The 23,667-nt window shown below is 36.7% G+C and overlaps 1 protein-coding gene and 1 non-coding gene across 2 annotated transcripts in view; both read right to left on the bottom strand.

Moving 5' to 3' along the window:
- Window positions 1-10,656: 10,656 nt before the first annotated feature.
- LOC130463132 (uncharacterized) overlaps window positions 10,657-23,667 on the bottom strand; it is a 33,325-nt gene continuing 20,314 nt past the window's right edge. The window contains exons 5-7 of the mRNA XM_056832180.1: window positions 10,916-10,964; window positions 10,810-10,824; window positions 10,657-10,721 (exon numbers count right to left, since the gene is read on the bottom strand). Coding sequence (XP_056688158.1) covers window positions 10,657-10,721; window positions 10,810-10,824; window positions 10,916-10,964 — 129 coding nt within the window. The remainder of the gene's footprint in view (window positions 10,722-10,809; window positions 10,825-10,915; window positions 10,965-23,667) is intronic.
- On the bottom strand, window positions 16,825-16,931 carry LOC130464541 (small nucleolar RNA R71). Its single transcript, XR_008924941.1, has one exon. It is a non-coding gene; the product is annotated as a small nucleolar RNA R71 (small nucleolar RNA).

The raw sequence follows: 23,667 nt of genomic DNA on the forward strand, positions 1-23,667 counted from the left end.
ATAGTCTGGACAAAACGCTCACTGAGCTTCACGGTATGCTGAAGACCGCTGAAAAGACGCTCAAAAGTGATAAGCAGGATGTGCTTATGGTGCGTGGGGGCAAGTTCAAGAAATCTGGAAAGAAGAGGAATGCTAAGAAAGGTGGCAACAAGGCCAGCCCAACTAAGCAAACTGGCGCCAAATCTGTAAAGAGGAAGGTTAGTCAACCCACTTCTGAATCCGAATGCTTCTACTGCAAGAAGAAGGGGCATTGGAAGAGAGATTGCTTGAAGCTAAAGGAAGATTTGAAGAACGGAACAGTCGTTCCATCTTCAGTTATTTTCGTTATAGACTGTATACTTGCTAATTCAACTTCTTGGATATTAGATACAGGTTGTAGCTCACACTTATGTTCCAATCCACAGGGACTAAGAAGAAGTAGAAAGTTAAGCAAGGGAGAAGTCGACCTACGAGTGGGAAATGGAGCACGGATTGCTGCATTAGCTGTAGGAACTTATTATTTGTCGTTGCCCTCCGGGCTAGTTTTGGAACTGGAAGAGTGTTTCCATGTTCCAAGTCTTACTAAAAACATCATTTCTGTTTCTTGCTTAGATGCTAAGGGATTTTCCTTTTTATCAAAAGACAATAGTTGTTCGTTTTATTTTAAAGAGATGTTTTATGGATCTTCTAGATTAGTCAATGGACTTTATTTATTAGATCACGACAAACAAGTATATAACATAAATACCAAAAAGGCCAAAAAGGATGATTCAGATCTCACCTATCTGTGGCATTGTCGATTAGGCCATATAAACTTGAAACGCTTAGAAAGACTTCAAAAGGAAGGAATTCTAGAACCATTTGACTTAGAGGATTATGGTAAATGCGAATCATGTTTACTTGGCAAAATGACAAAGCAACCTTTCTCTAAAGTTGGAGAAAGAGCAAATGAACTATTGGGTTTAATCCATACAGATGTATGTGGACCAATGAGTACAAATGCTAGAGGTGGTTTCAGCTACTTTATCACTTTCACTGATGACTTCAGTAGATATGGTTATGTCTACCTAATGAAGCATAAGTCTGAATCCTTTAACAAATTCAAGGAATTTCAGAGTGAAGTAGAGAATCAATTAGGCAAGAAGATTAAGGCACTGCGGTCTGACAGAGGCGGTGAATATCTGAGCTATGAATTTGATGACCATCTGAAAGAATGTGGAATTCTATCAGAATTGACTCCTCCTGGAACACCACAATGGAACGGTGTGTCGGAACGGAGGAACAGAACCTTGCTAGACATGGTCAGGTCAATGATGGGTCAGGCCAAACTTCCATTAGAATTTTGGGGATATGCACTAAATACAGCTGCACTCACTATAAATAGAGCTCCGTCTAAAGCTGTCGAAAAGACTCCATATGAGTTATGGTTTGGAAAGCCTCCAAATGTGTCTTTTCTTAAGATTTGGGGATGTGAAGTATACGTCAAACGATTAATTTCAGACAAACTTCATCCAAAATCTGACAAATGTATCCTTCTGGGCTATCCAAAGGAAACAAAAGGGTATTACTTCTACAATACATCTGAGAACAAGGTGTTTGTTGCTCGAGATGGTGTCTTTTTGGAGAAAGATCACATTTCCAAAATGACAAGTGGGAGAAAAGTAGACCTCGAAGAAATTCGAGTCGAACAACAAACTCTAGAGAATGCTCAAGATGACATTCAGGATGAAACTCAGAGATCTTTAGAAGAATCTGGTGAGAATCATGGTCAATCTAGAAATGTTACCCCGCGTAGATCGCAAAGATATAGATCTCAACCGGAAAGGTACTTAGGTATTTTGACGAACGAGAGCTATGACGTTCTATTACTTGAAAGTGATGAACCTGCGACTTACAAACAAGCTATGACGAGCCCTAGCTCCAAGCAATGGCAAGAAGCCATGCAATCTGAATTAGACTCCATGTCTGAAAACCAAGTATGGGATTTGGTCGATTTGCCAGATGGCTACCAAGCCATTGGAAGCAAATGGGTTTTCAAACTGAAAAAGGACAAGGATGGGAAACTTGAAGTTTTCAAAGCTAGATTGGTTGCAAAAGGTTACAGGCAAGTCCACGGTGTAGATTACGATGAAACCTTTTCACCAGTTGCACTGCTAAAGTCTATTCGGATAATGTTAGCAATCGCTGCATATTACGATTACGAAATATGGCAGATGGATGTCAAAACTGCTTTCTTAAACGGCGTTTTAACAGAAACCGTGTTTATGACACAGCCTGAAGGTTTTGAGGATCCAAAGAATGCTAAAAAGGTATGCAAGCTAAAGAAGTCAATCTACGGATTGAAGCAGGCATCCAGGAGCTGGAATATACGTTTTGATGAAGCAGTCAGTGACTTTGGTTTCATCAAGAACGCAGACGAATCTTGTGTATACAAGAAGGTCAGTGGGAGCAAAATTGCTTTCCTAGTATTATATGTCGACGACATATTACTTATCGAAAATGACATTCCTATGTTGAACTCTGTCAAGATTTGGCTTGGGAAATGTTTTTCGATGAAAGATCTAGGAGAAGCACAGTACATATTGGGCATCAAGATTTACAGAGATAGATCTAAAAGGATGATTGGACTTAGTCAAAGCACTTATATCAATAAGGTGCTTGATAGGTTCAAGATGGCAGACTCCAAGCGAGGCTACCTACCCATGTCTCATGGAATAACTCTAAGCAAGACTCAGTGCCCAAAAACACTTGATGAGCGTAGACGAATGAATGGGATTCCATATGCATCATTGATTGGTTCAACAATGTATGCTATGATATGTACACGCTCGGATGTTGCGTACGCACTCAGTGCTACGAGCAGATACCAGTCAGACCCAGGAGAGGCGCATTGGACTGCTGCCAAGAATATTCTGAACTACCTAAAAAGGCACAAAGATGACTTCCTGGTCTATGGTGGAGATGATGAATTAATTGTTAAAGGCTATACGGACGCAAGTTTCCAAACCGACAAAGATGATTTCAGATCACAGTCTGGGTTTGTCTTCTGCCTCAACGGAGGTGCAGTAAGCTGGAAAAGTGCTAAGCAAAGCACCATTGCGGATTCTACAACTGAAGCGGAGTACATTGCTGCACATGAAGCAGCAAAGGAAGCTATATGGCTAAGGAAGTTCATAGGTGAACTTGGTGTAGTCCCCTTCATTAAAGGACCAATAGCCCTGTATTGTGATAATAACGGAGCTATTGCACAGGCAAAGGAGCCTAGACACCACCAGAGAGTCAAGCATGTACTTCGTAGATTTCACCTTCTACGAGAGTTCGTTGAAAGAAAAGAAGTCGAGATAAACAAGATTGGAACTGATGACAACATATCAGATCCATTGACTAAACCTCTGCCGCAGGCGAAGCACAACTCGCACACTGCAGCCATGGGAATCAAGCATATTGGAGAATGGCTTTGATATCCCTGTTTAATGTTTTAAAGTTTTAGAGTTTAAATCTTTGTAAAACATTATTGGTTAATCATTCACAATAAATGAAGAGAATTCATTTTTCCATTTAATTTGTGGTTTATTAAATGATGAGTCCCTTCAATTTGGCGATATATTCAAGATAGACTGTCAGGACCAGTCCTGTGACTAAGAAATGTCTATCAAGTGAACTTGAATGTCAAAGGTTGAAAATGGTCCCTAGTCGGAGTTTTCTATAAAATTGGACGCATAGAAAACCTTAGACGATTAGAATGCAAGATGACTAGTAGTTCTATTTTTTGAACTATGTGGACATGGCAATGTCATAATCATTTGCATAGATACTTACTTTGGGAAGACTAGTATCGGACAAGACCTATGAAACCTTACTGTAAGAGATGAAAATCTGTCATAAGTAAATTTCATTAAAATTATTAGACACTAAATCCTCAATACCTGAGTGATTTGAGATTACTTGTTTGAGAACTGGTTGCTTTGACGTTGACCAACCGTCGCACCGTAAAAGGCGGCTATAAAGGCAACGCTCAGGTAATCACCTATCAAACGAAGTCTAATCTCAAGATCGCAAGATTGGGATTGTCCTCCCATAAATCGGGATGAGATGCTTAAAAGTTGTACAAGGCCACTCGGAGAGCTAGAAACTGTGAAATGCATGGTCGTGCTCGGATGAATCATAGGCTATGATTATCTGTCTATTTGATCAGTTGAACTCTGAAACCGAGGAACACCTCTGGACATAATAAGGATGACAACTCTTACCTTATGTTCAAGAGCAAGCATCGAGCGACAAAGGAATTAGGAAATGCACACTTGTCCCTAAGGATAAGTGGGAGACTGAAGGAAATAATGCCCTTGGTCCAAGTATGCATTCTATGTTAAGTCTAATAAATGCGGTTCAGTATTAATTAACAAGTTAATAATTCAGTGAGATCAAGTGAGCTGAATGCCTAGCTAAAGGCCGCTTCAGTTCAAGTGGAATTAATGATATTAATCCACAGCTTACTCTTGACTAAACCCGTAGGGTCACACAAATAGTACGTAAACGGATCAAGTATTTAATGGCATTAAATACTCCATCTATGGATATTCGGAATCGACGGATCATGGTTTCAGTGGGAGCTGAGATCGTCACAGGCAATAAATGAATACTCCAGAAACGATGATATTGCCGGAAACGGAAATATGGATCGTATCATAAATATAAATATTATCCAAGTCGTAGATGTTGCCGGAAACGGAAACATGGTACGTATCGGAAAATATTATCGGAAATGGAAATATTGCCGGAATCGGAAATATTGCCGGAAACGGAAATATTGTCAGAATCGGAAATATTATCGGAATCGGAAAATAATTCTGGAAACGGAAATATTAAATATTTGTTCGAAACGGAAATTAATTCCGGAATCGGAAATATTAAATATTGTTCGTATCGGAAATGAATTCCGGAACCAGGAATTTAATCGTAAGCGTATCGTACGAATAAGCATCGGACGAGGCCTGCCGGACGAGGGCCCATCACGAAGCCAGGCCATCGCCCAGCAAGCCAAGCGCGCCACACGAACAGCCAAGGCCACGCCAGGCCCAACGCAAGGCCAGGCCCAGCAGGCCATGGCAGCGCGCGCAGCGCGCGCAGCTGCGAGCAGTGGGCTGCGAGCATTGCTGCAGCTCGCGTGGGCTTGTAGCTCGCGTGGGCCGAGCGGCCGTGTGGGCTGTGCGCGGGCATGGCCTACACGCTTGCGGGTCATGCTCGTGTAGAGTTTGTGTTCACATACGAAACCTAAAGATTACAGGATTTGTTTAATGATTAAAATTCCTAATCCTAAAAGATAAATTAATTAAATAAGAATTCTACTAGGATTCTAATTTAATTAATTCGTATCCTAGTAGGATTCGATTATTTATTCCATGGTCTATAAATATGAGTTAAGGGCTCATAATTTATATCGAGTATTCAAGTATTCAAAGTGATTTTTGAGAGCAAAAATTCAGTCATATAATTGCCTACAATAGCCGAAAATTCTAAGTACCTTAAGGGCGATCCTAGTTGGTCAAGCTTAAGGCGGATCCGGACGTGCTATGGACTATCTACGGAGGGACGACACTTGGAGTCCTAAAGACTTGTTCTTGTTCGGTTCGGGCGCAGCTAGGGAGGGCACGCAACAAAGTGTATGCATCTAAACTATGCTAAATGATTATGTGTAAATAATATGCTTTCCTGGCTTTATGATTTTTCCGCATGATTTATGTTTTGTCATATGAATCATAACCTTACAGTTCAGTGACAGGGTTGTCACCTTTATTGCAACGTTATGGGCCATATGGATAACAAGGAACGAAAGGGTTTTCCGTTTAAATGCTGGAGACATTATTGTGTTTCAGATTCAGTTTAAGCTTGCCTTAGAACAACACAATGTGTTTAGGGGAAAAGATGATGGTAAATTGGGTTTTCTACATCCTCCAGAGCATAAGCAAGATTATCCACTAGGATTTTACTTTGCAAATATAGGTATGGAAATTACTTTACCAACGTCAACAACAGTTATTCTTATAGATGGAGCATGGAATAAAGATACGTTCAGAGCAGGAATGGGTTGGGTTCTTAAGCAACGACAATCTGATGAAATGGAAATCCTTGGGGGTTGCGATTATGGTTTAGGTAATTCAGCACTACATGTTGAAGCTATGGCTTGTCTACGAGCATTATAATGGGCAATGGAGTTATCCTTTAATGACATTGTAGTTTATACTGATTCAACTAATTTGGTTTCTTACTTGCGGAAACAAGTTAAACCAAATATTCAGCTTCTGTGGACAATTGACACCATTTTTGAAGTCGGTAAGAGGTTTAAAAAGTGTATTATTTACAAGGTACATCGAGACCAGATTCATTCAGCACATGTTCTGGCCAAGAGAGCATCTACGGATGGAATGCAATTTTCTTCAGGAGTGGGTAATAAGGCGGCTGATTAATTAGTGTTTAATTTTATTATTCTCCTTGTATCATTATCCAATGTCAAAAAAAAAAAAATATAAGAATAGTTTCCTTGAAGTTCTAGACTTATTTTGCTTATAATGTTTGTTTTACCTAAATTTTTATTTACAAGTGGTGTACAATAAATTTTATACACCGTAGTAAATATGTAAAAGTTATCTATTTTAATTTAGTGATAAATTTTTTCATTTTAATAAAACTTATTTTTTAAAATGTTTATCTATCAACTTTTTTGATGAAACAAGTGTAAAAGTTAATCAGAATTAGGTTAAAGTTACAAAAAAAAGGGTAAAAGTTACTCCCTCCGTATTTATTTAAGGGGGTGGAAGGAGTGGTGGGTTTATGATATTATTTGTTGGTGGGTCATAGGGTTAATTTAAATGTATTACTCCGTATTTAATTAGATGGTGGGTTGATAAATTACTAAAAATGACAAGTGAATCTCTTAAATAAATACGACCGGAAAAGACAAGGGTATCCCTTAAATAAATACATAGGAAATCTAATATATATATATATATATATATATATATATATATATATATATATATATATATATATATATATATATATATAAAGGAGGCATATTTGCTGAAATATTAGAGGGTCACCTAGGATTACTAATGGTTTCGGCCAATGAAAAATAAGATTTCTAATTTAATTTTAAATTAAAAAAATCGAGTGTCACGTAGATAATTAATTAGGTGCCACATGGATATTTTTATTAATTAATAACATAACTCTTATAATTAAATGTTAAATCTAATAAAACAATAAAATTCTACACATAAATTCATAAAATAAACTGAATCTCGAAGATTAACATAAATAGTTTTAAAAAGTCTATACTGTATTTTTTGTTTTTTTTCCAAAGCTCTTTGGAGGTAACACCCTTCATGTTTTGGCTAAGGATAGCTGGATATTGATTAAAAAAACAGATATTGCGTGGATTTGATAAGATAAAGGTAAATTAGATGTTAAATGTTAGGCAAGACTCTCTAATATTGCAGGACTAGTTTAAGGCCCGTGCAATATACGGCTACTACTATAACAATTTATTATTTTAATAGTAACTAAAAGACTTGTGATATTAGGAAAACATGAAAGTAAAAAGGATATACGAAGTATGAAAAAGTATAAATTCAAAGTTGTGTAAAAAAAAATTCAAATGAACTAAATTTGCATATTACTATACAAAGTTAAAAGTTAGAGTGATGGATAGCTCAGTTGGTTATAGCTTTCATCCCGGTTCCAGGTGATCCTGAGATCGATTCTCATCCTCGTCCTTGTGGCTCATTTGCACCAAAAAAAATAGTCGTTTACTTGTATGTAGAACGCTCTAACAACGTTAACCAAACTCGAATGACTCAAGACTAATTTTCGAAAAGACCCGAGCTGCCGAGCATAACCGAGTTAGTCAAATACAACATATTTTGAATTGAGTAAAATCTTAGTAAATAAACTTATATGTTAGTCTACTTACCATGTATTATTATTTTAATTAACATTCTTACTTACCAGTTACCATGTATTATACTAGTCTTATATGCACGCGATGCGTGCGTGCATATTAGAAATTAAAACTTAACTGTAGATTCGTTTGACGTTTCATGAATGTTCTAGAGCATGTAAAAAGTCTCCTCTCTTCTCCCAAAACACACACATACAAATACGTCTCGTAATGAGCACCAAGCAACCAATTAGTAAACTACTACAGTCCGTTAAGTAAAAATTAAATATTTTTCTGCTAAAAACGAAAATTATAATTTAAAATAAATTAAATATTTTGTTTTGAGGCCTTTTGTTTTTCTTTTCTGGTAAACGAATATTTTAATTTAAAATAAATTAAGTGTTTTATTTTGTTTCCTTATATTTTTCTTTTCCACAAAAGTAAAACTTTTAATTAAAAATAAATTAAAAATTTTGTTTTGATGCTTTTTATTTTTATGTCTTTCTGAAATGTTCATTTTCGTTTTAGTAGAATTCAGTAGTTGGCCCATTTCATTAGAGCGACCCATGTTCTCAAAGCCCAAAGTTTGGTTTGGTTTAGTGTTGTAGGGTTTAGTATTTCATTCCACCTGTTAACCCCATTTTGTTTTGTTGTACCGCCGCTTCCTCTCTCTATTTCCTTTTGTTTCTCCGCCTCTCTCTCTCTCTTCTTTTCGCTGCTCCCCTTCTTATCTAAACCCTAAAATGGCGCTGGTTTGAGCAAGAAATGGCGCTGATTTGAGCAATAAATGGCGAAAAACACTCGAAAAAGGCAACACTCGTTTCTCTAACTCCGAATCCATATCACCTCAAAAAATGCGAGCGCCGTCGATTTGTGGCACAGGTATATTCCTCTATCTTCGTCTTAAATTCTCTATGGTGTTGTGGTTCGTTTATTATTAAAAAGATTAAAATAAACTTAATTTAGCATTTTAGGGTTTTATGGATTGATGTTTTTAGGGTTTTAATCGGAATTTACTTCATGCAATTTTTGTAATATTCAGATAAACTAATTTTTTGTTGCTTTACCAATTCTTTTTGCAAAAACCGCCGTTGATTTTTAAGCGGAATATCAAAATTATTGTTTCTTAACCAAAATTTTTTGCAATTTTGGTTTGCATGTAGAGTCCCTCTATTGGTTGGAGAGGAAGGTGCACAGATGCTGGGCAAGACGCGCGCAAAGCGCTGCGCGAGGCGATGGGCGAGGCGGGGAAGGCGATGGGCGAGGCAACCGAGGCGCTGGTCAGGTTATAATTTGTTTAAATTGGGTGAGATTTGTTACTACTTTGGGTTCGTCAATTCTTTTAAATTATAAACTGATTTGGTTGTTTGAATTTAATTTTATTTGTGTGATTTGGTGGTATGAATTTATTTAGATTTGGTGGTATGATTTGTTGTTGAGTCTTAATAAGATTGGGACTTTGAGAATTGAACATGGTGTGGCTTTTTTTTTTGATGGAATTTGTTTTTTTGTTGCCTTTTGTTTTCTCTTGCTGCAGTATTACTGGCTCAAATTCCTATTTTAAATAATGCTCAGTTATCTTATATTTGTAAGCAATGGTCTATAACTTAAGTTTAGTTGGTTAAATCGTGGGCCATGACAATAAAATGTAACACCTAATATTTTGGGCCATTTATATCTTGGTGTATACCTAATATTCTGGTCTACCCAAGCAGCATTATGAATTGGTGTTGTTTGTTTGTAGAAATATCCTCATTTTTTTGAGTTGAATGCGGAAATTAAGTACTTTAGTGAAAATCATGATATTATTTTCAGTTAGTGTGATTTGTAGGGGTTTAATTAGGGGTTTGATCCTGTTGTTTAGATTATTTTGTGTGTTTTTCTAGTGGATTGTCTTGATTTTCTTAATGTTATTGTTTATTAAAACACAATTCAAAACTAAATTACCTAAATTGATGTGTTAATCACATATTGAGCTCTAGATCAACCCCGTTATTGAGTACCTTGATGTCGTTGTCACTTTGTTGAGCCGAAACATGTAAATACAACTATTCTTGCGACTCGAACTCCCATTATTCACTCTGTAATTTTGGTTAATTCAAGAAGGGATGAGGGATTAGGTTAGTTCACTATGCATGGGTGAGATCATTGTGCGTGGGTGAGGGGAGGAGGGAGATGATGGGTTTTTAATACTGAATTTTGAAACAATGTGCGTGGGTGAGGGGAGGAGGTGAGATTAATGTGCTTGGGTGAGATCAACCTGATGTAATTTTTTTTAGATGTATTTTTATTTATTAATTACTCACTATATTTTAATCGAATAAAATTACATTGTTTTTACCTTCTCATTGAACAAATTTGTTGATTTTTATTCTCAATTAGTTAGAATGAAAACTTGATGATTTTCTTTTCGTTCTATGTAATTAAAACAGAAACAAAACATGTGTACAGTCACATTAGGTATCATAAACATGTATACAGTCACATTAAGCATGCATATTATTATTAAGATCTTGGTGGGCCACATACCTTATGCCGTTGTTTATAGTATGTCTTGATGAACTTAACACCCAACTTAAAATTGAACTTAAAACCGAAATTATAACCTGCAAAACCATAATTTATTTCGGATTTTTTACTTACATAATTGAACAAAAAAAATGCAAACAATCTCAGATTTGACTTGGGAAAGCAAAGGTCTGAAAGATGAGGGGTTTAGTTTTCCTTCCAGATTTTAAAGATTAAGAATTTACCGTATGTCGTTGGTCGTTGTACCTCGTTATGAACTTCAAACCCCAATTAAATTCTGCATTAAAACAAATGTAAGTCAATAATGTAAGTCAATTATATTTAAAATCATAATTTTAATAACAGAAATTTATGTTATCATATACCTTCGTTATTGAAATCTGCAATTAAAAATTAAAAAAATTATGAGATTATTTAACCAAATGCTTAAATTGAAATATAAAATAATTTAAAAGCAAGAATATTACTTACCTCTTTCTTTCAAAAAAAAAAGAATATTACTAACCTTATATGTTGAAATCTGCAAAATAAATAAACACAACAATATTAGAAAAGAACATTTGTTTTATGCATGAATTCACAAATTTAATTTTGTTTTTATTTTTTATATAGTCTTGTATACATGAAAAGTATATTGTTATGCGTACAATATTCCTTGTATTTTTATGCATACACAGATTTGAATATGTCCATACAATTAAATTAGAAATTCACGAATTTGTTAAAAGAATGATTGTTTGATTTCTGTTTCTTTATGGTTATGTATTAAAATTTATGAATTATTATTATAAAAGAATTGTTTAATTTCTGTTTGTATTTTATTTGCAAGGATTGGTACGAAAAGTATACTTACGTGTGGGAGCGACTTGAAGAAGGAAGAACGGTGATGTGGTTCTTTTGAGAACGGGTTCCTTCTGGTTTTCTACTGAGAATCAGCGCGGCAGTAGATTTGCGATGGAGATGTTTTTTGATTTCTGAAAATTTTCTTCCTCTTCTGGTTTACAATGGAGATTTTTTGAATGTTTTTGGTTTCTGCAGTTTGAAATTTTTTGTTCGTTTAGCTGTATTGTTCATAATTTGATAGTTTCATTTGGCAACTGTAATAATTGTAATATTTTCTTTTCCTTATTTTCATTTATTTCCTGATTTAATCCATCAATCAACACCAACTTTGGTAATTGAGATAAATAGGATTGTATTATGTGGTAATGGGCCCATAATCTTGATTCTGGGCGTTACATTCTTTCAGGCAAATTAGATCTTTAGTTAAATTAAACTGTAGAACTACTGAGGGGGTATTTTTGTCTTTTAACTGGGGGACACGAAAAGCAAAGTTACAAAAAAGACCTCAGCTATTCCTTTATAGAATAGAGATTATTAATAGTAGACTAACATTAGAAATTCATTTACCAATATTTTTTTATATTTTTTATCAGATTAAAAAGTTATAATAATACATAAATAAAATTATATCATAAAGGAAAAAATAATATTGATTTAGCTTTCCTCCAATAATATATTATGCAGTACATATCTATGGTAATTAAAATATATTTTTATCTTAGTTTCCTAAAAAAACGTAAAGTAATTTAATTATTTTAAAATAAAAAAATAAAAAAATATTTTGGCAGGAAAAAATCGCACCAGGAAATAACACGTGTCATTCCTGGTGTCTCTTTTAGTATATAGTAATAGATACCTAAATGTTATCTAAAGATGCCTATAGTATTATCTAATTTATCTAATAGCAGTGTTTTATCTAATTTAAACCATTAGGGCCGCTGGGGGATATATATAAGATCCCAATGCATCGATTTAATTGTGTACATTTACAACACTTGAATCAATTTGTTAAAAAACTACTCAGTAAAGTTTATTTGATTTATTGTGTAACAATTTTGCTAAATTTTTGTTTTTTTTTCTCTCTTAGTAGATGTCGTTGGTATGGTTGTGAAAGAAGTTGGAGATTCTATCGAAATAGAAGACCAATGGTACAATTTTTTTTTCTTCAAAAGAGTTACTTAAATATATTTTAATGTTGTTATTAATTCTTTAATTTTCTTATCTTATAATTTTTATAGTGTTATTATTTATTTAATTTTCTTATCTAACAGGGGACAACGAGTCCAATTAAAAATTTGGAGCAACTGTTTTGATGAATATAATATTCGCAACAAAAAAATAATTTGGTGATTCCTCTGAGCCTTTTGCTATAGTTGTTATGTCTACCATGGTAAAACAACTTTTAGGTAAGTATCGGTATCACACATTATAACTCATATATTTCTTAATTTTTTTTAATGAACTATTTATATTTTTTATTTTATTTTCTACTTATACTTTATTTCGTAAAGCAACAGTATAGGGAAAGCTTAGGCCTTGGATACACTGTCTTATTTTTGGGGATTGTCTTGGTATCGAAGTTGAAACTTTTGAAGACATGAGTCAAATACAGTGGGTATATGCTTCTTATAAAAAATGATGGATGTGAGCTACAGATTTTGGTTTCTTATTTCATATCATAAATTTTGTGACATTATGTATATACATTGATTTGGGGGTTAACATAAAAAATAAAACGAAGCTCATGCACGAAAACAAAACTACAACGGAACCCATGTGTCACTAAAACAAAACTACAACGGAACCCATGTGTCACTAAAACGCAACTTAATAATAGAAGAAAAAGTACTCGTTATTGTACACACGTGCATCAAAACTAGTATAATTTATTGTACACCTTATGTGCGTAAAATATTTTATTTGTTTTATGTGTGCGTGTTGTTCACAATATAAATGAGATCATTGGCGCTGTTTAACCTACGTGATTGGAATGATTGTCCTAAAGTTGGTTCATCTTTGCCAATCAAAAGGAAACAAATAATTTCGTAGGTGATTTTCGTAGACAGTTCATAGTTTGTCACCCAAGTTGCTAATTTCAGTGGGAAATGGTCAATCAATAGCGTGTATGGTGGGAAAAGATGCAAATTATTAAAAGAGTACACCCTCTGTTCCGAAATTTTTTCTCCGTTCTTATTTACATGACATAATTGGGTTTATTACACTATTCATACAAGTTCATTTGACTTCATTTTGTGATTTATACTTAAGTAAAAACATAGTCATGTGGGGTTTTATTAGATTCGTCTCAATAAATATATTTTAAATATCAACTTTTTATAATTTTTTCTTATCCATAATTGGAGATATTAACGTTTGAAATCATGCATTGGTAAACGTGCCTAAATAATAGTGTCATTTAAAAAAGAACAGAGGAAGTAGTTGCAACGGTTTGACTTTTTACACTATTCACATAATTCACTTTAACCCTATTTTATTTATAGTATATATATGAAAATAAGTGTTAGCATATAATATATTGTTGGTTTCAACTTAATATATATTTTCAAAATATTAATATTTCATAAGTTTTTATAACATATAATTGAAGATATTGATTGTCAAAGTTGTGCATTGGCAAGCGTGTCCAGTGAAACCGTTGGGACTATTCCGGGACGGAGGGAGTCGTAAGAAAAGAAAAGGAAATAAAAATCAATATGGTTAGAAAAAAATAGTTTTATCAAATCAGTAGGTTGTGTGTAGACTTGTCAAACGGGTCGGTTGGGTCGGGTTATAAAAATATTTTCGGGTTCGGGATAATTATGGTTGGTCACTTTCGAGTCTGGGTTTTGAAATGCTTGTTCAAGATCCAGGTGTTTCAGGTTCGTGTTGAACCAACGGTTGAGAGATTTTAAAACGCGTACTCCCTCTGTTCTCGAATATTAGTCCCTTTTGGAATCTTGACACTATTCACAATTGAAGAGAATCTTCTAATATCTTTCCAATACGTACTTCAAAACATATTCATGTGAGATCTTATTTTGTTCGTCTTAACGTGTAATTTAACATTATCAAATTTTTATATTTTTTTAACATATGTATTTGGTGATATTTACGTTTAAATATTGAGTTGAAACGAGTTGAAAAGTCAAAACATGACTAATATTTAAGAACGGAGAGAGTATTATATTTTCACTAATTTGTGTAATAATGGCAAAATATGGAGAATATATCATTTGACTTATCTCGTATTTTTTGTGAGCGTACGCCTTTATTTATAGTACAAACTAGATTTCCTACACTTTGTAGGTTTCCTAAGTCTTATAGACTTCTATCTAATATCATATACCATAACTCTATCTCATATGATATTCTATCATCCCGCTGATATGTTCATATTTTATAGTGTTTTTACCCCCGTCCCTTAGTACTTTTTGATCTCAAATGAGCTCTACGGAGCGATTTTTAGTACTAATGTGCTCCTTGTAGTGTGTTTGTAGTTTCAAGTTCATCATTGTAGGAATTAGCATGTTTTTGTGCATTTCCTACTCATTTCAATCAATACAAGAGATTATGTACTTTCGAGAGCACACACACTGAGTTGGAAGAGTTTTCGAGCAAAGCGGATAGTGAAAGAACTAGAAATCGACACTCGTCTACTCTTTTGATCATAACTTACGTTCTACAACTCCAAATGAACTGATTCTAATTGGGTTAGATTCTAGACTTCATTAGCTTTCCAACGAGTGGTCACTCGCCTAATTACAACGAATAACGAAGAAGATATGGCGTTTTAAAGATAGAGGATCGTGCAGATTGTACGCGCGCCCGTCGGGCGAATGGCTGCCCGACGGGCGAACGTCTGCCCGACGGGCGGGAGCTGCCCGACCGGGCGCGTGCCGTTGATTTCCAGAATGTCTCCCTCCGCCCGGCGGGCAGACCTGCGCCCGACGGGCGGGTTACGACAACCCAGGGCCCTTTTTCCGCGGTTTTCTTCCGGTTTTTCCTTATGTTTATGGGCAAACTATAAATATTAGGCTTAGTTATTTTAGTTGGACATCTTATTCCTTAGTTTTATACACTTAGTTTATTTCCTTTGCCTAATTTATTCTCTCTAAATTGTTTTAAACACTTAGTTTTTATTTCCAATCAAAAATTCAAGCTTTCTTATTTCATTGTTCTTCAATTAGGTATTGCTCTTATTTTAATTCATTTTCTTGCTTTAATAATGCTTTCAATCATGATTATTGCTTTTTTTATTGGCAACATGCTTGAGTAATCTATTTTCTAGGGTTTGGGGATCCATGATTAATATGAAGGGATATTGAATAGTTGTGATTGTTGGCATTGTAATTGATTCCTATTGATTGGTTTATTTCACTATACAATTAGATTTGCGTAGGTTTAATTGTGGTAGTTATGCAATATCAAATTAAGATTCGAGAGATGCAATTTGATGTTTAGGCTTGTGTCAATAGGTGGAATTAGAGTTAATACGTAGCGAGAGCCCGTTAATTCTAAGTCTATGATTAGTATCGATTCGAGAGAGCATGCCAGTCTAATTAATTACTTTGTTGATTATCGCGATTATTCATTGTCCTGGATTGTTATTTGTTGGTGAACCTATGCCCTAGATTCTTTAATACCTTGATTCTTAATTGTTTAATTGTCGCCGTAGTCTTAGTAATCATCAACCAAACTCTTGTTCCCAATAGTCTAGATTAGTTAATTGATAGTAGAAAGAACGCCCGTTTCCCTGTGGATTCGATCCTGACTTCCCTTGCTACCTAGCTAGTGGACTTAGGTTATTTTTGATTAGGTGATACGACTTTAGCCTGTCAAATTTTGGCACCGTTGCCGGGGATTCGGTTTTATTTTCTGTTATTAATTCTTTTTCTAGATTATTGTTTGTTACTTCTCAAGGGACTCCCGTTCCTTGAGATCGGATCTCACGACTGTTTTCTAGTTTTTACTTGTTTATGCCCAGGACTGTCCATACCAGCGATCTGACTTCGTTCGATCCTGAACCTGAACGCACCTTTCGTAGACGGCGTAGATTCGTTGAATAGTTGAGGGACTATTCTGACTCTGAATCCGACTATCTGATTAGCAATCTATTCCATACAGATTCAGAGATGGGTGACCAAGCACCACCACCACCACCCCCACTTGTGCCAAGGCTTACAGACTATTCTAAACCAAGTCTGTCTATGCTTCCCAAGGCAATCATGCCTTCTATTGCGGTCGAGAATTTCAAGATCGAACCCCAACTGATAAACATGATCGAGAGACACCAATTCGGTGGGGAAAAGGGTGAAGATCCTAATCTCCATATTCAGTCTTTCATTCAGTATTGTGCCACCATTAAGCAGAAGAATTTAACACCGGAGAAGACTATGGAGATACTCTTTCCATTTTCATTGAGTGGGAAGGCAAAGCTATGGATTAACAGTCTCAGCCGCGCAGCTATGAAAATCACCGATTGGAATTCCTTGGCCCTTGCATTCTATGTTAAATATTTCACACCTGAGAAAACAGCTCGTCTGAGGGGTCAGATATTAGGTATCTCTCAACAAGCAGATGAGAGTTTGTTCGAGGTTTGGGAGAGATTCAAGGACTTGCAAAGAGAGTGCCCGCACCATGGTTTGGATGACTGGTTCCTGGTTCAGCTGTTCTATAATGGTCTGGGTAATGAGTCTAGGTGTCTTTTGGATTCAGCTGCCAGTGGGAGATTTATGCAACTGGAGGTGCCTAGAGCTTTAGAGGTGATTGAGGAGATGGGCATCCATAGTGCCCAATATGGGAATCCTAGAGGTTTTGCCGACCGGGGTGTTAAGTATGAGATGAATTCTATTGAACAGCTTACTGCTCAGCTAACTGCCCTACATCACAAGCTAGATAATATACAGATCGCATCTTCCCAATCCAACCAACATGCTAGTGTCGCTGCAATGAGTGCCCAATCTGCCAATGTCTGTAATAGTTGTGGGATGCAAGGCCATTATGCACAGGAATGCCGGAGCTCTATCGAACAATGCAATGCATTCCAGTCCTACAAGCAGAACAATCCGTACTCCAACTCTTACAATGAGGGGTATAAAAACAACCCCCTACTTTCATATAGGAGTACTAATGTCCAAAATCCCCATCAGATTCAACACCCTCCACCACCACAACAACATTACCAACCACCACCACAACAGTCATACCAACCGCGGAGCAACTACAACCCGCAGCCTAGTGGACCACCCGGCTTTCCTCCACAACCTCAACCCACACAGCCTGATCCCATGCTTGTAGAGATGAGGAATATGATGTTGGAATTGCAGAGATCTTTGAGCGAAAAGGATGCCAAAATCGATGCCCTCACTGCTTATAACAAGATCATGGATAAACAGTTGGCACAAATGGCTACTAGTCTTGCAGAGAGACCCAAAGGTCAACTCCCTTCACAGCCTGTGACCAGAGAGTCTGTAAATGCTGTCACCTTGCGGAGTGGATATGAGTATGATGGGCCGCCTATGACTATTGAAGGAGAGGTTGAAGTACCTATCAGTGATGGTGTGACAGAAGAAAGTGGGAAAGTGCTCAAGGAGAAGGAAGCTAGTACAAGGATTGAGAAGAAAGTTGAGATACAAGTTCCACCTATCAAACTTCCCTTCCCTCACCGTCAGCTAAAGAACAAGCTAGACAAGCAGTTTGGTAAGTTCTTAGAAGTGGTAAAGAATCTGCAGGTAACAGTTCCTTTCACTGAATTAATTACTCAACTACCTGCATATGCTAAATACATGAAAGACATCTTGACTAGGAAGAGAGCATTTAGTGAGGTGGAGACTGTTGCGTTTACTGAAGAGTGCAGTGCCTTACTACAAAATAAGTCTCCACCCAAGTTGAAGGACCCCGGGAGTTTCTCTATCCCGTGTAATATTGGCAACCTTTTTATTGACAAAGCCTTATGTGATTTAGGTGCCAGTGTTAGTGTCATGCCCTTGTCTGTATGTACTAAGTTGAACATGTGTGATTTAAAAGTTACCAACATAACTCTACAAATGGCTGATCGATCTGTGAAGTATCCCCTAGGTGTCCTAGAAGATGTGTCTGTTAGAGTAGGTAAATTTTTTATTCCTATTGACTTTGTTGTGTTGGACATGGAAGAGGACAGACAGATCCCTATTATTTTAGGTCGACCTTTCCTACACACTGCGGGGGCAATCATAGATGTCAAGAATGGCAAGCTGGCTTTAAATGTGGGGGATGACAAAGTTACTTTCAATTTAACCCATGTTGCTAAGAGTCCTATGGTAGAGGAGTCGTGTTGTGGAGTTAATATTTCTAATGATTATTTAAATAATGAATTGACTCATACTAACTCTAACAATCCTTCGGAGAAAGCACGTGTTTCAAATTGTTTTGCAGGTAGAGGTGACCGGAATATCAACTCTTTGGCATGGGTTCGGAAGGAAGCACGATTTGATAATGATGCGATCCAAAAGGCCGAAAGTTCTGTAAACGGTGGGCACCGTATTCATGATCGGGGTCGTGATTTATCACTTCCCGCACCACATAGCTCATCCAAGGCATTTGAATTGACACCAGATGGCACCATCTTTGGTGCCCCCATTCGATGAGTTGTCGTGGCTCTCATCCCCTTATTTTAGTTGTCTGTGCATAAACTGAGATTGTGTAATGGGGACATTGAATCAATCTAATCGGGGGATGAGTACTTCACTATCCATTTATTGCTTTCCGTAGTGTACTTTATTGCTTTCGATAGTTTAGTTTTATTTCGTGTGTTTTGTAGTTTATTCTTTGCTTTAGAGTGGTGAGGAGAGGGTATTTTTTTACTGTTTTGGGTGTTTGATGATGTACAGGTGTTAGCTCCTAAGCGCGAGAAATTAGAAAACAACGTAAGGAGCAAGTTCGCAAATGGCCCGGCGGGCAAAAGCCGCCCGACAGGGCGCGTGTCGAAAGAAAAAAAGAAAAATCTCATTTCGCCCGACGGGCAGCCAGGCGCCCGACGGGCGATTTATTACGGAGCTGCAAGCGTATCGCCATACGCCCGACGGGCGAGAGGCGCCCTACCGGGCGCGTGCGGAAATTTTAACCAAGCGTCGCCCTTCACCCGACGGGCGGACCTGTGCCCGTCGGGCGGCCCCCGAGCTGCTGGCCCGTCAGGCGGGCGTTGGCCCGGCGGGCGAGAGGAGAAAAGACTGATTTAAACACGGGATTCACTCCCATTATTTCACTTCTCCTTTCAATCATCTCCTTTTTGAGCCAATGAGGACATTGTCTGATTTAGCTTGGGGGGTGTTTCACTCACTTGTACATTTTAGGTATGTTTTCTTATTATTTTTGCATTTACTTATTTTGGTGTGTTTATTTTTATGTGTGTTTATTTTTGTGTGTTTATTGCTTTCTAGAGTAGTTTATTGCTTTGAAAAAAAAATATAAAAATACGTTCCGATGAATACAAAACCATGCTTCCGTGTGCCCCTTGATCGAAAGTCGTTTTGATTCTTGGTATTTGATGATGAGCAATGTAAATGTGTTAGCCATGATTTGATATCCGACTGCTTTGATGCCTTAACATGAGTCAACTCTGACTACCTATTTGTGGACTTGGTGCTCGGCTAGTTGATTTGGTTAGGAATGTGTGATAGCTTTCTGGTGTGTCATTGATTTTGAGTATTGATTTGCAACTATTAGTAGTGTTTTATGACTCATATACATGCACATTGTGGAGGACGAAGGCATTTTTCTATTTAGGTAGCCTTCAGATGAAATTAGATACATTTGTTCCCTCCTTTTCTACCCATGTTGTTGCTTGTGCCCTTTATTCGGTGACTAACCACATTACAAGCCCGCGAAAACCCCATTGGTTACTAGTCCCAAGCCTAGCTTGGGGGAGCTAATAGTAGTGAGGTGAGGGAGTTGTAGTATTGTTGAAAAAGGAGTTCGTCTCATCATGTTTGTTGTTGAAAAATGAGTTGAAAATGAAAGAGATGAAAGAACAAAACAAATGTGAAGGTTTCTAAAAGAAAAGAAAAAAAAAGAGAGATTGAAAAAGAAAAGAAAGAGAAAAATCTATTACTCTCAGAAAAAGTTCAAAGCATTGTTTCAATCGAGTTTTGTAAATTCATATCCTTATAAGTGATTGGTAATAATTGTGAAAAAGGCAAGAAAGTATGGTGTTGGTTATTTGTTGTTTTGTCATGTGTTGAGTGGGAGAGTTATGGTCATTATATTGGTTAATCATGGTTGTATTTAGGATTTATGCTCCCCAAAGACAAGGCTTTAAGCTCACATTTTTCCCAAATTTACCGCACCCTTACCTAAGCCTAACATTACAAGCTTTGAAGACCTTCCGACCTTTGTGCATAGAGTCGTACTTATGTGAAAATAGTTATTCATCAATGCAAGTTATGACATGACACATTCCGAGTCGACTACTAGGTTGAGTGTATGTTTTTCTAGACACACGAGTGTTGTGAGTTTAGGAGGGCATTGTTCACTTATATGTTAGGAGGAGAGCGAACGGGTACATCTTTTATCCGCCACATAAATGAGTGACGAGTGTGTGAGCACTAGTCTTGAATTCCATTGTGCATTTGTGGTTCGCTTTGCGTGACGATTGTTAAGGTGGATTAGCGGTCGAATAGATTTGATCGGTTGACATTGATGCATGCTTGTTGGATTTTACCTTGAATCGTACCTCCATTGTTTTAAGATGTGTTTGGGGTGAAGTTGATTTATGTATTCATCGATGATTTCTTTGCTTAGGGACAAGCAAAGATCTAGCTTGGGGGAGTTTGATATGTTCATATTTTATAGTGTTTTTACCCCCGTCCCTTAGTACTTTTTGATCTCAAATGAGCTCTTCGGAGCGATTTTTAGTACTAATGTGCTCCTTGTAGTGTGTTTGTAGTTTCAGGTTCATCATTGTAGGAATTAGCATGTTTTTGTGCATTTTCTACTCATTTGAATCAATACAAGAGATTATGTACTTTCGAGAGAACACACACTGAGTTGGAAGAGTTTTCGAGCAAAGCGGATAGTGAAAGAACTAGAAACCGACACTTGTCTACTCTTTTGATCATAACTTACGTTCTACAACACCAAATGAACTGATTCTAATTGGGTTAGATTCTAGACTTCAATATCTTTCCAACGAGTGGTTACTCGCCTAATTCCGACGAATAAAGAAGAAGATATGGCGTTTTAAAGATAGAGGATCGTGCAGATTGTACGCGCGCCCGTCGGGCGAATGACTGCCCGACGGGCGGGAGCTGCGTGACCGGGCGCGTGCCGATGATTTCCAGAATGTCTCCCTCCGCCCGGCGGGCAGACCTGCACCCTACGGGCGGGTTACGAGCTGGTCGCCCGACGGGCGGAAGGCTGCCCGACCGGGCTACGACAACCCAGGGCCCTTTTTCCGCGGTTTTCTTCCGGTTTTTCCTTATGTTTATGGGAAAACTATAAATATTAGGCTTAGTTATTTTAGTTGGACATCTTATTCCTTAGTTTTAAACACTTAGTTTATTTCCTTTGCCTAGTTTATTCTCTCTAAATTGTTTTAAACACTTAGTTTTTATTTCCAATCAAAAATTCAAGCTTTCTTATTTCATTGTTCTTCAATTAGGTATTGCTCTTATTTTAATTCATTGTCTTGCTTTAATAATGCTTTCAATCATGATTATTGCTTTGTTTATTGTCAACATGCTTGAGTAATCTATTTTCTAGGGTTTGGGGATCCATAATTAATATGAAGGGATATTGAATAGTTGTGATTGTTGGCATTGTAATTGATTCCTATTGATTGGTTTATTTCACTATACAATTAGATTTGCGCAGGTTTAATTGTGGTAGTTATGCAATATCAAATTAAGATTCGAGAGATGCAATTTGATGTTTAGGCTTGTGCCAATAGGTGGAATTAGAGTTAATACGTAGCGAGAGCCCGTTAATTCTAAGTCTATGATTAGTATCGATTCGAGAGAGCATGTCAGTCTAATTAATTACTTTGTTGATTATCGCGATTATTCATTGTCCTGGATTGTTATTTGTTGGTGAACCTATGCCCTAAATTCTTTAATACCTTGATTCTTAATTGTTTAATTGTCGCCGTAGTCTTAGTAACCATCAACCAAACTCTTGTTCCCAATAGTCTAGATTAATTAATTGATAGTAGAAAGAACGCCTGTTTCCCTGTGGATTCGATCCTGACTTCCCTTGCTACCTAGCTAGTGGACTTAGGTTATTTTTGATTAGGTGATACGAGTTTAGCCTGTCACCCGCGATGACCACGTTATCCTCAACACCCTCCACAATCGTAACAGCAGTTTCACGAACGTTGCAATTGGAAACGTAAAAGTATCTTTTGCATTAGCACCAAATCAATCGGATGAACTGGTACTTCTTCGTCTTTGTTGAAGTTGATACACACAACTCAGTGATGTCGGCTTCAATAAAAAAATTCTCGATCGAGCAGGAACGCCACTCTTTTCGAACGTGCAATTTTTTTTCTTGATGAGAACGTGTTTCTTTTCGAATTCATCAATTACCTCAACATAACGGGAACCCCTTCGGCTTCTCTTGAGCAATATCATGCTCAATCCGTCATTGGTTTTCTGAGCAACCAAGCTCCCAAATCTTCATTGATTTTTGGAACCAAAACCAAACTCAAATGTATACTCGAATTGGACGTGATACTAAGTATGAGTCTTTTCTCCAACACAAACTTATCTCCTACCAGTTTTTTACAGCAGACGTATTATATTAATTATTAACTATGAATCTCGCCGGTGGGTTCATTTTTCTAACCCACCGTCGGGTGGAAAATTTTGTAGACAGTCCCTAGGATCTCCCTAAGCTCTTGATACCATGCCAAAATATGGAGAACATATTATTTGACTCATATTGTTTGTGGACATACGCCTCTATTTATAATACAAACTAGATTTCCTACACTTCATAGGTTTCCTAAGTCCTATACACTTCTATCTCATATCGTCTACCATAACCCTATCTCATATGATATTCTATAATCTCGGATAATTACGTTATACTCAACAAATAACTATATAAAATATGGGCACAAATTAACAGATTTTCATATTCAAGTTTATATATAGTCAAATTCAACCATAAAATTATGTAGTATTCAAATCAAAATCATATTACACGTAACAATAGTAGACCTGATCAAAAGTCGGGGCGGGCCGAGAGAATAAAAAACTGTCCATTGTGTCGGGCCGGCCCGAGGCAAGGTTGAGTAAAAAACTGCCTTTTGCTACCTCCTTTTTATAAAGATATTTACGGATACTTTTTGCACAAATACTAAGACAAAAGTAGAAAAAATAGTTGAATATAATAAAATATGGATA

Source organism: Spinacia oleracea, chromosome 6 (assembly GCF_020520425.1).
Source record: "Spinacia oleracea cultivar Varoflay chromosome 6, BTI_SOV_V1, whole genome shotgun sequence".
Classification (NCBI taxonomy): Eukaryota; Viridiplantae; Streptophyta; class Magnoliopsida; order Caryophyllales; family Amaranthaceae; genus Spinacia; species Spinacia oleracea.